General features: G+C 30.6%; 1 protein-coding gene across 2 annotated transcripts in view; it reads left to right on the plus strand.

Annotated features, from left to right (window-relative positions):
- LOC118191751 (7SK snRNA methylphosphate capping enzyme-like) overlaps window positions 1-15,229 on the plus strand; it is a 32,673-nt gene extending 17,444 nt beyond the window's left edge. Inside the window, exons 3-4 of one of the 2 annotated variants that reach the window (XM_035362625.2) lie at window positions 6,291-6,414; window positions 13,030-15,229. In XM_035362625.2, coding sequence (XP_035218516.1) covers window positions 6,291-6,414; window positions 13,030-13,160 — 255 coding nt within the window. In that variant the 3' untranslated portion in view covers window positions 13,161-15,229. Of the gene's footprint in view, window positions 1-6,290; window positions 6,415-13,029 lie in introns of those variants that run through there. The other variant, XR_004758678.2, reaches the window with a different exon arrangement.
- Window positions 15,230-16,859: the final 1,630 nt, after the last annotated feature.

A 16,859-nucleotide genomic window follows, 5' to 3' on the forward strand; every position in this document is an offset into this window, starting at 1 on the left:
TGTTGTAACTGTGGTTATGATATGCTTTGCAGCTTGTGAAGGAGCAGGTCAAATGACCATAAGCTGTGATTTTCGATGCAGGATAGTGTGCATGTTTTATGCATGACTCATCACTCTGTCATAAACCAACAGTTGCACAATGTCTTCAAACAGACTTTGATGACAGAATTTTGCAGAGATACGTTATTTGTTAGCGACAAGCTTATGTGTATACATGGTCAGAAATTGGTAATGCAGATCAAACACCCATTTTCTGGGACATGTCTTTACAGTCTTCCCAACATGCTCATATGCAGTAAGAACCCACAGCTGGTGAGAAGTAGCAAAGTACATTTATGTAGGCTGTCCTGGCAGATTGAAGAAAACTGCCAAATACAGTGTGTTAAAGTGAAAGATAACCACCAGGTATTGTGCACGTGCAGGAAAAGAGCTGGATGCAAGAGAATCTCATTTTCGACTGGCTAGGAACAGTCTGGAATAGAAGATCTAGTAGTTTGCCAAAACCTTAGCTTTTTAGTTTGGAATAGCTTCCAATATCACCTAAATTCTCTAGTGAAGGAGATATTAAGTGAGTTAGGAAACTGATGTAGCTATGTTTCATTGAGGCCTAACTTCTCTGCTCTAGCTCCTTGATATTACTGTTAATCACTCATTTAAATGTTCATTCTGGAGACTATAAGAATTGGATGAGCACAGGAAACCGTATCATTACACCAAAAGTAAAAATCGTCAAATGTCCAGGTATGCAGTGTATGTGTGAATTGATTCTGGCAGCCTTGTAAAGTGTCAAGCCTGAAACAATCATTAAAGGATTTTTGAAATGTGGAATATCCATTGCTTTCGATGGCTCTGAGGATGACATATTGTGTGATACTAGTACATGTGATAATGATGCAAGCAACTAGTTTAGTGGTATCAACAGTGACAGTAAGTAAGAGGTACTAAATACAGAAAAATGTTTCTTTTGACAGATATTAATCTTTTTAAGTGATATTAAAAATTTTGTGTACTATTTTCATTTTAGCTGCTTTCATGCCTCTAAAACAGAAAAAAAAATATTGCAGATAGCAGACTGGCTATCTATGGCTTATCATTGAGACTTTTTTCCCAAAATTAAATGTAAAAATTAGAGGTGTGGCTTATACATACATATAAGAATACAGTATGCAAAATAATAAATGTCATGATATGATAATAGTAAACAGTTCTCAAAGTGTACCTTATAGAATAGAATAATTGCAAGCATTAATAGAAATTGTTAATACATATTTGCCAGTTTAGACCAGTATTTGACGTTCTGATTTTGTACAGTAATGAAATCTTTGATATATACCGGGTGGTTATACTTAAACTTCCTTTATAAACGGCATTCTACATTGCAAATGGGTGAGCGGAATGCAATGAAATTTTGTATATGGGCTATACATAAGATAAGCTCACGGCATTTCAAAAAATGTTTTAGTTCCAAAATGTCCACCAATGGGTGCCTTTTGAGGAAAAACATGAAATTTAACACAATAAACGACCAAAACGGAATACAGAAACAGTATTAACAATCCAGAAAGAGAATTATGAGTAATAAAATGCAAAATCAGGAAAAGCTGTCAGTTGTAAGAGAAAAATGTCAAGATTTGCATGTTTGGAAAGAAAAGAAAGCTTTATGCAGAACAGGTTGGGGTATAAAACATTTGCAGACATCGTAATACTTAAGTCTATGTTTTAGCTGTACTAATGACGGTCTCTATAGATGAATGTGTGTAATTGGTCAAGCTGTTTTAAGAAAACAAGGGTAATGCTTCTGCTGCAATTCATGAATTTCATCGTAGAAAACCTATAGCATGGACCAATGTGTACTAAAGGTATCCGGACTATGATTAAGAGATTTAAAGAGACAGAGAAATTAGCAGTTCAACCTGGAAGAGGCCGTAAATGTGTCACACTGGTACTTGTTGATGCCATCAAGACAGCTATTGACGCACAGTCACAGACATCAGAGTTTTTGGGTGCAAACTCGTGCAGTTTCTCAACAGACAGGCTATTCTTACAGCATCGTCCAAAAAGTATTCATAAATAAATGCACTACTTCTCATACAAAATCCGCCATACTCAGGAGCTGCTTGATAGGGACAACCCACAAAGTCTCTCATTCGCAGTCAGTTTTCTCAACAGAATGACTGTTGATCTGTTATGTCCTTGGAATGTTATGTGGAGTGACGAGGCTCATTTCTACCTCAGTGGGACAGTTGTCGACTGTCCGACTGAGGTAGAAATGAATTGCCGCATTTGGACTATGGAAAATCCGTGGTTCCACACTGAAGTTTCCTACAGTCACCAATGATCACTGTTCATGGGTGGATTCACGGCGACATTCATCCTTGGGCCATTCTTCTTTGAGGAAATCAGTAAACATGGGCCTGTTACGTGTTCTGTTACAAGCCGTTGGTACCATGAGATGCTACAGACGATTGTTGTGCCGCAACTATAGCAAAGCTGGGTCCTTACATAGACCATTTTCATGCAGGATGGTGCACCCCCACATATCCATGGGTCAATGAAGGTGCTATTGCTCTAACACTTCACAGAGGAAGTGTTATTAGTTGCTCCTTTCCTAATCCATGGCCACCACTTTCGCCGGATCTAACTCCATGCGAGACGTTAAATGACTTAACCCCTTAACTGCCGCGGAAAACGTACAAGATTCATTTCCCAGTGCCACGATTTTTCATACAGGTGCGTGTAGTTATGCGATGTATTAGAGGGAAAATAAGTGCAAGTTTTACTTTCTAAAAACTGTTTACCTTCACACAATAAAGAATAAAAGAGAAAAATGAATGCACAAAATTTAATGTTTTGAGTAAAAGTATAATAAAAAGATGTAAGTATAATAAAAATGATGTTTTTATAATAAAAAAGATCCCTAAAATGGAGTTTCGATCAATTTATTTTTACCAATAAAGTGTAATACAGTCAAAAGTTGTTAATTCGGACACCCATAATCCAGAATGATCTATAATCCGGACCTCAAAGCTACAAACTTTCTGCGCATGCGTCGCGTTGACCTGTACGGCTGCAAATATGCGTGTGCGCATGCGCATAATACGTTGACGCATGCGCGTTTAATGTATAACGGACGGTATAAGCTAAGCGAAAATAATCTAATTCAGTTAATGTTGCAGATTGCATTGTTCCTTAATCTTCGAATTGGATCCGGCTTATTATTTTTTGCAGACTGTTAGAGCAATTTTATGAAAGTAAGCTTGAACTTTCGATTAGGTCAAATAGCATTTCCGATATATATTTACTAATATGTAAAGGATCTACAAAGTGAAAGCTTCGTTTCTCTAACCATTCCGAAATCTGTTTATCAATTTCACGCTGCTCGGTGGGGGGGGGGATGCCGCAGCACGCAATGAAAAATGGATAAAGGCATATCCTTTGTTTATCTAAACTTTAACGTTTGTTTAATGCCGCGGTGCGCAATGAATTGGAAGTTGATCTGTCAGCACTATCCTTATCTTCAGGGCAGATGTTTTTATTTTTTTTTTTGGCTTATAATTCCTTACTAAATGTAGTATTTCATCTTGATGTACTCCGTCTTTGATATGATTTAAATCAAATTCCTCCTCATTATAATTTGCTTCCGATAGTGAATAAAGTGACACAGAGGTTACGAAAAAATTTCAATTGACAAATTAGTCGGTACTCTCGACACAGCAATTATAGGACTTGAACAGTTGAACTTTGTAACTGAACAAGAAATTATGTCTGTTTATAGAATTAAAGAGAAAGTATTATCACATAAAACAGCAACTTAAACAACTTACATTGAAAGAAATGTTTAATAAAGTAAACAAATAAATATTAAGCTTTTTTTTTTTTTGTAAATTTTGATACCCTTTAGATCATAATTGTTCTTTATTTCATAAATTATGGTTTCATATTTTTAATTTTATAATTTCTGCATGCCATCTTACCAGATTTAAATTGATGATCTATAATCCAGAATCGCCGAAGTCCTGACGAGTCCGGATTAACGACTTTTGACTGTATCAGGTTTCAGTGTTATACCTTGTGAAATCAGTATGCGTAAAAAAACATATATTTCTTCTGAACTGGTTGAATGCCACGATTTTGTTCTTGATTTTTCGTTTGCAAGCTGTTGGTTCATATACTCGTCTACAAAACGGTTAGTTTCAGTAACAATATAAAGTACGAGCAGTTCATTAAAAAATAATTCAAAAAAGATAAATGGGTTTGAAACATCCGTTATATCTTTCTTTATTCCTGGAACCTACTACAAAAAGTAAACGAAAATGGAGGACACAGAATTAAAAAAAAAAAAAAAAAAAATTACCCAAACAACACCAGCCAATATCATGCAGTCATTACTTTCACTGCTTTAGACACATCCCTCTCTCCAATTTCTCCCCACACTTCTCTGAAATAGTATCCTCCTTCGCATACTTTGTCAAGGTCATTGTGGTGTTGCATTCCAAAGCTTTGCTAATAATTTTACGGGTAGCAGCGCAAAGCAAATGGTAGTATTTTGAAAGGGCATATATATATATATATACGCCCGAGGCAGTTAACACATCAGCTAAGCAGGGCGTATATATACGCCCGCGGCAGTTAAGGGGTTAAAGAATTCCACAGCGCTTTATGTGCGTAGCCTCATGACTGATAAATTATTACGATCTGCTATTGAACATATTGTCCATCGACTTGAAATTTTGCAGGTGAATGAGCTCTACATCGTCCTGGGTTTGATTAACAAACTGCTCCTCTTTTGAAATTTCGTCCTAATCTGTTCTTGTTTCAGCAAACTGACCTGTTTTTGTATCTCCCTTACCTTTACTTAATGCGGTTCGATGACAAGGTGATCAGAATCTAGTCAATAAATGTTAATATTGTATTCTGTATACCGTTTTGGTTGTTTATTCTGTTAAATTTTCTGTTTTTCCTGAAAAGGTGCTCTCTGTTGGACATTTCAGAACTAAATTTTTTTTTTTTTTTTCAAAATTCCGTGAGCACATCTTGTGTATAACCCATATCCAAAATTGTGTTGCATTCCGTTTACTCGTTTGCGCTGTAGGATGTCATTTATAAAGGAAGTTTAATTATAACTACTCAGTATATGTGTTATTTTATAAATATATATGATGATGATGATTTGCAGATTGAAAGCATGAAGTAACACTAATCCATAGAGATAATAGCACTCATTGAGACCAATTGAACATATTTTATTTCTTGAGAAGTACATTCGTAACTTAAATTATAAGATGTGATGATGCAATCTCTGTTTCTTGCCTTTTTGCATCATTATGGCAATACACTTGAGGAAAAGAAGGTTAAGCGGTAACATTACCCCCCCCTTTTAATGTGTAACGTGAATGTGAACTGATTTTCCTTAAAAGATCCTCCACAAAGGAATCCCTTCTTGTCTATGCAGATAGCCCTCATGTTTTGCCATATTCAAGATAATCCAGTCTCACATTTTCCATAAGATCCTTTTTTTAGCACTGAGCTGGAATTATCTTTTATGTGTTAACTGCAGGGCCAATGTTAAGCTTTTTGCCACCTTGTACAATTTCCTTGGTTTCTAAGTTCTATCACCTCATACCTTCGTAACTTCTAGATTTTTTTTTACCTATGCAGCTGCACCAGTTCAGGTTACCAACAATGAATAACAATAAATTCCATCAAAATTTTAATGGCTATCAAGTTTTCTACCATTGAATTGATACATCAGGAAATGATACATAAAATTTAGCATAAATAAATTTCTGTAAAAGTGAACTAATGAATCTGTAGTATATCTTCTAAAGCAGGGATTCTCAATGGGGGTAACACAGTCAACCTTTTATATAGCTTTAGTTTAAGAATATAAAAAACTATATTTATCCAAGTTTTGGTATTTTCCAATATTTTCTATACTTTTTTTTTTTTTTTTTTTTTAAAAAAGCTTATAAACCACATAAGTAAATAAACAATTCTAAATAAATGTATGCACATATTTTCAAGTTTTGGAAAGGAGGACAATGATCCAGCAATAGAGATGCATGGAGCAATCTGGCAGCGGGGGGCAAGTCAAGAACCACTGTTCTAAATAATAATTCTGAAAGTTTTGAAATAATTTGTGATATAAAATTAAGAATCATATTAATTCCAATTAATATATATTTTGTAATTTAATTTGTTAAATTGCTATGAGAGCAGTAGCTGTTATTTTTTTTAGAATTATTCTATTAAATTTTCTTTCCTGTTATTAATATGTATTTTCTTTTCAGGAAGAAATATTTGAACACTATAAATCAATTAAATTAAAACCTGAGATGTTTAATGAATATCTTGTAAATGAAGTGGGATTTAAATCCTGTGAATTAATAGATACCCCAGCACATTCTTCACAAGGTAGGTATATTTATTATTTGTTTTATTCTTTTAAATATGAAAACAAGCTTAATTCTTATGTTGAGGACTTGGTACCCCAAAATCGATGAAATTACCGGTTTTGCAATTTTTTGCTGAAAAAATACCTTAATCTGATGATAATAAATGGTATACAAAGGCTTTTAAAAATTTTGACAGCCCTTTAAATGCCATACTCTCTCAACGTTTATTTATTTATTTATTTTTAATTTTTTCAGTGACTAAGTAAAAATCTGTGTAAAGGAAAACGAATGTAATTAAATGTGACTCCAACTATCAACAAACTCTGTTTATGTGTATAAACTGATTTATTTAAATACAAAGTGAAATTCGAGGGGAAAATATTTGTCAACTTTAAACTGGCAAGTTTGTTGAGCTCTGCAAATATTTTTATGCACATTATCAGTCAACTTTGCTATGTTTATTCAAAAATTTAAATTGTTTGTGATAAGACATGATCAGAAAGAGGTGGTGTAATGACAGTGTTCAAATTTCCGACTGTAGCATTATTGAAATAGTGCTGGAACAAACATTAAACTCTTTAATTAATTAAAATACACCTAAATAAATTTAAAATGCAATTTATATACGATAACAAATGCCTAAAATAAGAGAAAAATAACATAGGCTGCTGAATTGTTTTAATAAAATGCTTTATGTCTGTTAAAATTTCAAATTTTACTTTTTGAAAAAATGAGTAAAACAACAAATTAATATTATTAATATTGATTATAAGTATTTTAGAAAATGTATTATAATTAATTCATGCATTAAAATTGTTTTGAGCGTGTTAAAACTAAAACAGGTAAAGAAAAATTCTACTTGCATTTTATGATTTTTGTGCAATATTTCTAGCCAGATAAGGTTTTAAACAAAAGCTTGTAATTTATGATCATATTAATCAATTGAGCAGTACTAAGTTTTATTTTATATACATATGTATTGAAATTCAGTAATAACATTTTAAAGAAATTTTAAATGATTTAATGACCATTCAGACAGTCTACATTCTTTAAACTGCGTTTTCTCAGTTTGCAATTTTTCAATATGTCTTTTTACTTAAAGTCCGAAAACGTGTACAGATATGGACCAAATTATTTAATATTTTTACTGCTTATTTAAAATTATATACTTAAAATAGACACAGGGATGGGTTTTGAAAAATAGTGAAAAGAAAAATTGTTGGAAGTAAAAATGTGATTGAAATCTTTTTTTTTTTTTTTTTTTTTTTTTTTTTTTTGTAGTTTTTACATAAAATTGTTCTTTTTATTTTTTTCTCAGACACTAATTCATTAATTGCAAAATCGATCCTTAAAGTTATTAAAAAAACTCTAATCAGTACAATAAAAAAATTGGGGCAAAAAGATTGAAAATTGTGGAAGACAGAATTTTTAATTGTTGAAATTTTTTTTTAAAAAAATTACTAGCGAAAACAAATTTTTTTTTTCAGCTCAAAATCGTTTTGTCTTATAAAACCACTTAATACTATTCATAAAAAGTAGATAAAAGTTGTTAAATAAAAAAAATCATTCAAAAGGAACCTCATCATCTTTGAATATTGCAGTTTAAAAGAATTTTCCAAAAAGTGAACTATAGTGTTTAATTGTGATAACATAATTCTATTTCCTTTAACATTATGTTATATGTAATCATCTGCCCTTTTTCAAATTAAAAGAATGATTGCTTCTTTGCAGTCTAAATATTTAAAATTATAGTAATTTCTTTGTGAGATGGGGGAAAAAAAAATATAGTAATCACATACAGTAACTAGTTAAACAACTGAAGCCAATCTCATTACAAGATCCTGCTCTGTTAGAAAAAAGTAAATAAAATAGCTTTATAAAAATACATCTATCTTCAAAAACATTAAATAATATCATTCATGTAAGAAGAAAGTCACAATTAAATATTATACAAGGAAATATAAGATCTTAATAATCTTGTTAATTATTAAGATGCATACAAAGCCCCCCAAAAATGTGTGTTTACAATTAGACGAGAGCAGAAGCTGTCTTATCTTTTCTCAGGAAAGACTATTTTGCTAAATGATCATACATTTTCCAATAATACTTCCCCCCCCCTTACTTTAACATTTTCATAAAATTAGTGACCAAAACTTTGCTTTGGATAGCAAAGGCAAGCTGTTTGGAGAATGATTGACTCTGTTATTTTAATGTAAGAATATGCCTATGATGCTTTTTTAAACTAAAATATTAGCCAAGAGATTTGTTTATTGGTGCCACTATTCTGTAGTCTTTGCAGCTAGCTTAGTTAGCCTGGAATGTATATTATTACTTCTAAATCAGTATTACTTTCAAGTGAAAAAACAGTTTGAATAACTCAAAACTAGAGCTTGGCAATTTTTAATGTGCTCAATTGTACTGGTGCAAGATCAGCAAAATTTCCATTGCAAAATAACCAATTTATTATCTACTTAAAAATTAGTTCCCCCCCAAAAAAAAATCATTCTAACTTTTTCTTCACACTATAATTGTACTAATGATTTAATATAAATGTTTGTTGGAAAAATAACCAGTCATACTGTTTAATTTTCCTATATGGTGAAAATCTTTTCCTTGTGAAAATAAATGCAACATATCTCAGTTTTGAAGGCAGTTTTTTTAAATTCACAGTTAATTAAACTCTGAGTGAGAAATATACAGTATCTATTTTACTGTGTTTTCAGTGTAATTAAAAGTTTTAGAATTTTAAAATTCACAATAATTATTCAATTAAAAGAAAAAGTTGCATTTAGTTATTATCATAAGGTATGCAAAAATTAAATGATCGTAAAATTTCCTAATAAACAAATCAAACTCTTAAGTTTAATATAAAAACTTTTATAGTGATTTCAAAACCTTATATATATATATATATATCAGGAAATAAGTGAAAATGTATCATTTTACATATATTAATTCTTAATCGCGAGTAATGATTTGATTTATTGTAAAACACATTCTGTTTTGATTATAAAATTCTAAGCATTTATTAATGTCTGCATCTGCTAAAGCATGCAAGAAATTTGGCCATGCTGTAATTTTAATTAGAATTTGTATGACTTTCTATTTTGAAAATATTTCATATAGAAGTATTTCGAATTCATATAAAATGCTCGTTCCCACTCACCTAGAAAATCAGGAAAATGGAAAATGATCAAGCAATGTAATTAAAAACATAAAGGTTTTTTTTTTTTTTTTATGTTGGGGAAAGGGAACTGTTTACCCAAAAGTAAGAGAAGTTTTAAAATAAATATATATGGCATGATGTGAATGATTTGGAACTTCGTCGTGGCATAATATATGTTTAGCGTTGAAACTTGGCAAGGCGGATGTGGTCAGATTCAAGATAATTTTACTATTGAGGAAAGCAATTCTGGATCTGCAAATTTTGATTCACATACAGACGAGCGCCTTATGCGCCCTACATTTAGCTCAGCACATATTCAGTACACAAAGAAAGAAGCCGCAAAGCGTCTGGCCAGGAGAAAAGCTTAAACGAAAACAGTCGCAGCAATTAAGAAGAAGGGAGGGAATCAAAAGTTTCAGTTCAAGGTAAAAACGTTTTGGTTTACAATTTAGTGATTTGGCAAGAGGTATCTGCATTAAGCGTTACGTAGGATCATATGATTAATTTGAATGACGCAGTTTAGACTTATGGCGCTATCTTTAAGACAGAGAGAGGAAATCCCTAAATTAAATAAAATTAAAAGAGGTTATAGCCAGATAAAATTAGAAGTTTGCTTTTTTATCTTACAAATCCCCCCTCCTTCAAAGAGAAATAGTCAGAGTGATAGAGAAGCCGTTTTGAGAGAAAAAGCATTAGAGCAGCAACGTATAAGAGATATAATTTTGAAAATATAAAACATAAAATTAACTTTTGAACAGTTAAGAAATTACAAGTTGTAAAATTTTGAATTCGGTAATAATTTTAAGCACTGTATTCTTTTAAAATAATTACACATTTTTAGAGTCCTATTAAGATTTGAGTCCAATCTATAAAAATTTCTTGTTTCTTAACATTCACATTACAATTTTGATACTTCAGGGAAGTATCTTTGATATATATAGATATTGATATATATAGATATATATTTGATATATCTTTGATATATATATATAGTATACTTTGATACTTCCCCAAAATCTTTGCGCACAGTATCACAATTATAAAAAATTTATATGCCCATTAATTATTACAAATAATCATAGATCTTACAATTTTATACCATACTAATTTTCACACTTATAAGTAATATTTTATCATTGGTAAAAGCATTATTGAAATTATGGTTTTTACTTTTATTATTACATTTTACTATTTTCTTATTTTACACAAACTGGAAGACTCCACAGCTTTCTCCTAGTACACGCATATGCAGCTATTTGGACATATCCACTTTAACGAACTCGTGTATTAAGTTTTCATGAGTAGTTATGGGATACCCGGCAGTTACTTGGAAAAGCCAATATCTCACATGCACACACACATATATATATGTATTCAGTTTTATCAAATAATAAAAATTTCATGTTATTATGTCATTCATTATTTCATGTCAAGTATTTAAGATAAAAAAATTATCTATCCTAAAAACAAAGCAAATGATGCTTTGCTTTTCTTCATAAAGTGTTTTACACAGTTTATATCCCATACATTTTAGCAACCCACAGCCTTTCCCTTTTACCTATTAGTGACCTGTTTCTCATTCTTTTCTTTAGAAATATTACTGTTCTACAGAGGCTGTTTGCACATTTTTTAGACGATTTTGGTAAGCGGTAATAAAAAATCGTTTGCTGCAAAAGAAGTAATTGCAATTGTACTATGTTTTTAAAAGTCAAAATTATCGTCTGTGGCTTGAAAGTTTTGTTTTTATTCAAAATGGCGAATTAAACAAAGCAGTGGTTCGAAGGCTACATTTACGCTCTTCCTGAAGAGAAATATGCATATTCCATTATCCAAAAATGATGTGAGAGTCATGGTTTTGTGATATCTAAAGCATCGATAGGTAATATCATAAACAAGAAAGGAAAAAAGGTCAAATTGGAGCCTCAAGTCAAACAAAATTCCAAACAAGTATCCAAGGAAAAAACAGACATCTTTCACTATTGCAAAGGAACGTTGTTTAATGTTAAAAGAAAATCCCCCTAGTCAAAGGACAGTTGCAAAATCATTAAAATGCTCGGTGTCCACTGTAAACAAAATGATAAACGTTGATTTAAATCTTAAGAAAGTGTAAAAATGCAATGTGCATCGTCTTCTAAAGCATATCGCTCAACGCAGGACACACTGCAGAATTCTATATGAGAAACACTTATCCAAAGAAAAATGGAAAACAATTGTCATAGTAGATGAAGCATGGATGTATTTAAATGATTGTAACAAAAAAAGAACCATTTATTAGAAAAAAATTTAGGTACATGGTTCAAAGAATCAAAAGAAAGTTTTTCTAAGGGATTCATGATTGTTGCTGGTTTTTCTTATAATGGCAAATTAAAAATAAAGAGAGTGCCAAAAAATGTCAAGATTAACTCCAAATACTATCAGGAATATATTTTATCGCCAATTTTTCTGAATGAAATACCATCGCTTTACCCAGAGTGCCATCAATCTGCGAGACTGCATCAGGACAAAGCTAGCAGTCACACATCAAAATCCACTGTAAATTTCCTAAAAGAAATTGAACAAAAAACTGGTATCAAAGCCATACCCTTCACTGATATCCCTACTAAATCTCCCGATGTGTCACCTATAGATTTTTGTGCTTTCGGACTTTTAAAAACTGCATTATCCAAACATTGTCCCCAAACCCTAACAGGACTCTGGAAAGCTGTTCAGGACGAATGGGATAGAATAACACTTCTGCCACTTCAAAAGGAATTATTATCCTGGAAATTGTAATGTCGAAAGATAGTTCAGGATAAGGGATGTCAAATAGAACATTTAAAACACAAGAATTTTATGTAATTTAGTTTTGTGAATACAATATATATCGTCTAAAAAATGTGTGAACATTCTCTGTATTCTCCCTCTCTTTAGAAGTATAAATGCCTTTCAAAAATAAATAGTATAATTTAGAACTGATTGTATTGTGTGTTGTACATTAGATTTTACTTTATGATAAGAGTATTTATTATGATTGCTGTCCTGTTATAAATTTCTTTTACAAAATAGAGTCCCCCCCAATAATTTGATTTTTTTTTAACTTTATCTACTTTTGTTGAATAGTTTGCATAAATTTCTTTTATTTGTTTCACAATAGTGAATATAAATTTTTTAACAAAACTAATCAAATGGCATTACATTTTAATTAATTTTTGGATTATTTTTTAATGAAAAAATCAAACTCATAATTATTAAGCAATTTTCTGAATGTTTAAATTCAGACTTTTATTCTTATTTGCAGTACAAAATTTATAACCTTCAGTCTGAAGACATAAATATTAATCTGTTACTTTATTTTAAGGAACCTAGTAGATAACAAGTTTAAAAAATATTTTAATTTTTGGCGCAGTTGTTTTAAAACTTTTTTTAATATACTTTAATTATAAATATTTTTACAAGCAATTATATTAATACATTTATATATCCTTTCAGGGTTTAGTCGACCTATCTACTTATTTACAAAAGGAGATGATGGAAATATACAGAAAGTACCAAAGCATGTATTCTATTACAGTTCAGACAGTCCTTGTGATGATTCTGATGTGGAACAACTTACGGATTGATAAATAGTAGTTTGTTTTTATTAGAAAAAAATCTGTAATCTCTTAATAGGCGATCTATCTTACTCAACTCTGTAGTTAATTTACACATTGGTAGGTGGCACCACGAAAGATGTTTTTACACATTTTTTCTTCCACCATTTTATTCAAATTTGCATGATCAGATTAATTATTATTTAATGCTAATAATTTTTTATTTTTGCAAAATATTATTTCTTTTGCTGTGTTTTATGCTGCATACAAGGAAACTTTCATTGCACGAATAAAAGGGTGAAATTTTTTTAATTAGATTAGCTGGTTTAAATATTTCAATGCATTACGCGATATTAATATAACTAAATGTGAGCCCCTAAATGATATGGATATAGATTGTATCATGATTTTTGCACATAATGGTAAATGAAACAGATAAGAAATAAAATAACACCAGATTTTGTATTGCTGTATGTAGTTGTTTCAAAACCTATTTACAAACAATTTGTTGTAAGCAGAATATTTAAAAAAAAAAAAAAAAGACATAATAAATTTAAAAGAGATAAATTAAGCACTATTGAAGCTTATGATAACAGTTATTTCATTTGCTTTTTATTTCAACCTTTTGTAATATAAATGTGAATTTTTTTTTAGAGTAAATTGATAAAGATTCAAAGACAGTATATTACAATCTTTTCACAAATTCGATGGAAAAATTGCATGTGAAAGAAACAATAAGCATAAACATTGCTTTTACAAACAAAATATCGTGAAAAAGAGGTGGTGCCATCTAGTATAAAACTGAATGAAATTCGATAGATCGCCAATTGGCACAATACCAAAAGTTCTGGATGAAAAATCTGCTGTTTTTAAGCTTTTAAATTTCCTTTAATATAATTTTTCTTCTTCAAAGTACAATTCTTCGTGGAAGTAGAAAATTTTGTGTAATACTCTTTTTTATGTTAATAAAACTATGTAAATACAGTCAAAAGTCGTTAATCCGGACTCGTCGGGACTTCGGCGATTCCGGATTATAGATCATCAGTTTAAATCTCGTAAGATGGCATGCAGAAGTTCTAAAATTAAAAATATGAAACCGTAATTTATGAAATAAAGAACAATTATGATCTAAAGGGTATCAAAATTTGCAAAAAGAAAAAGCTTAATATTTATTTGTTTACTTTATTAAACATTTCTTTCAATGTAAGTTGTTTAAGTTTTGCTTCGTTTCATGTGATAATACTTTCTCTTTAATTCTATTAAACAGACATAATTTCTTGTTCAGTTACAAAGTTCCGCTGTTCAAGCCCTATAATTGCTGTGTCAAGAACACCTACTAATTTGTCAATCGAAATTTTTTTGTTTTCAATAACCTCTGTCACTTTTCTTCGCTATCGGAAGCGAATTATAATGACGAGGAACTTGTTTTAAATCATATCAAAGACGGAGCATATCGAGATGAAATACTACATTAGGTAAGGAATTATAAGCCAAATAAAAACATCTGGGCTGAAGATAAGGATAGTGCTGACAAATAAACTTCCAATTCATTACGCGCCCACCACGGCGTTCCCCCCGCCGAGCAGCGTGAAATTGATAAACAGATTTCGGATTTCAAAACATACTTTCGCTTTAGATCCTTTACATATTAACAAATATATATCGGAAATTCTATTTGATATAATCGAAAGTTTAAGCTTACTTTTATAAAATTGCTCTTACAGTCTGCAAAAAATAATAAGCCGGATGCAATTCGAAAATTAAGGAACAACGCAATTATCAACATTAACTGAAATAGATAATTAGATAATTTTAGCTTATACGTCCAGTATACATAAAACGCGCACGCAAAATCGTATTCTGCACTTGCGCACACTCATATGCGCAGTCGTAAAAGGTCTTACGCGCATGCGTAAATGCCTATGCGCATGTGTCAACGCGGCGCATGCGCAGAAAGTTTTTAGTTTTGAGGTCCGGATTATAGATCATTCCGAATTATGGGTGTCCGAATTAACGACTTTTGACTGTATTAATAATAAACTATGTAAGAGATTTTGATGCATTTTTGAGATGGCATATTAAAGGATTTTATGAAATTCTCTTTTTTATAATTCAGTTCTATAGTTTTGTACCTGTTATTTAAAACAAACATTAGTATATTATTTTTCAATCCGATACCCTACATTTATTCATTTTTCTTTCATGATAAAATTTACAAATTATTTTGATCTTGATTGTTTCACAAGGTATTGTCATTATCATCTTGACATAAAACTATTATTGTGTGTATAGAGGTTTCAATTAACTCAAATCATAATTAGCTATTTCACTCAGAGTGAAACTTGGAATGTTAGCTAGTATATTCAAAGCAAAAGAATCTGTGAACACAGGTCTCTATATTCAGTGTTTCTACTGACTTGGAGTTACTTCAAATATCAGTTTATACCTTTCTTCTATTCTGATTTGTGTGATCAAGTTCATGATAGCTCTTCAACTTATTCCACATGTAGATTATCCTATGATCAGTATGAAGACATATTTAAAATTTGATAAATGATTACTAGAATAAAAAAAACTATTCTGTGTAATTGAAAAATCAAGCTAAAAAGACTTACCTTAACTTCTAAATTTACTTAACAAAGCAAGATGGAACTTACAGCATACATACTGCAATAATTATTGCAATAAACACAAAAAAAAAAAAAAAAAAAAAAATTCCAGAGCTGAAATTATTTTTCATCATGGCAGAAAACATAAAATTTTATGCTAATAAACCAGTTATTCTGTAATTTTTTATACTTACGTTTAGTGAAAAGAATGGAAAATTATGTGAAGAGAAAGATTTCAAGGATCAAAAGCAAAAAATTCAAATAATTTTGTTTTCACTTTATTTCAACAATTCTCAAAAAAAAAAAATAAATAAATAAATAAATAATGATGATAATAATAAATTCATCACAAAACACATCTATTATGTGCTAGTGCCATGAAGATATTTTTCATGTATCATTTTTATGGAATTGTAGATTTATAAATCTTGCCTACAAATCCTTCCTAGGTGCCAGATCTAAAACTGAAAGAAAATTTATTCCTACCAACTCTGTTTGAGCAAAAAGAAAGATTCAAAAAGAAAACAGTAAAGTTAACTTGGCAGAGAAAACTGATATGCATTTGAATATTCTGAAACAATTACACGAGAAAAGGCTCTTATCCAGAAAAAACATTGAAGATGACAAATAATAAAAATAATTACAGTAGCTTTTCTGCTTTTGCTAAGAAGTACTTAAATTGTGCCATTATGGTATTTATACTTTAATTTTCAGGGTTTGTACGGTCCTTAGGTTTTTGATTTTTGGTCCTTAATTTTGGCACAAAGCAGCAGAAGGTCCTTAATTTTAATCATCTGAAATTTGTCTGTTTTTACGACTGCCATTTTGAGTGTGAATTATCATTTTGGAGGAATATTTTTTGGCGAGGTATAATTTGTTTCTATTTCTAATATAAATGATAGGATACTCCAGTCAGAGAACGAGTCTCAATAGATCGCAGTATAAGCATTTCGAAATTCATTTCTTCTAATAAAGAGTTCTTAAACAACTTTTTGCTTTTGGGGATGTGAATTCTTCTATTAAACGGTTCTAAATTTGGTGGCTAATCAGCATGTTCTATATAAAAGTTTCTACAGAAAATTTATAATTCCGAGATCTGGAAATTTTTCGATGATTTGTT

Source organism: Stegodyphus dumicola, chromosome 7 (assembly GCF_044657685.1).
Source record: "Stegodyphus dumicola isolate Sdum_Otavi_A_Nest chromosome 7, ASM4465768v1".
NCBI classification, from domain to species: Eukaryota; Metazoa; Arthropoda; class Arachnida; order Araneae; family Eresidae; genus Stegodyphus; species Stegodyphus dumicola.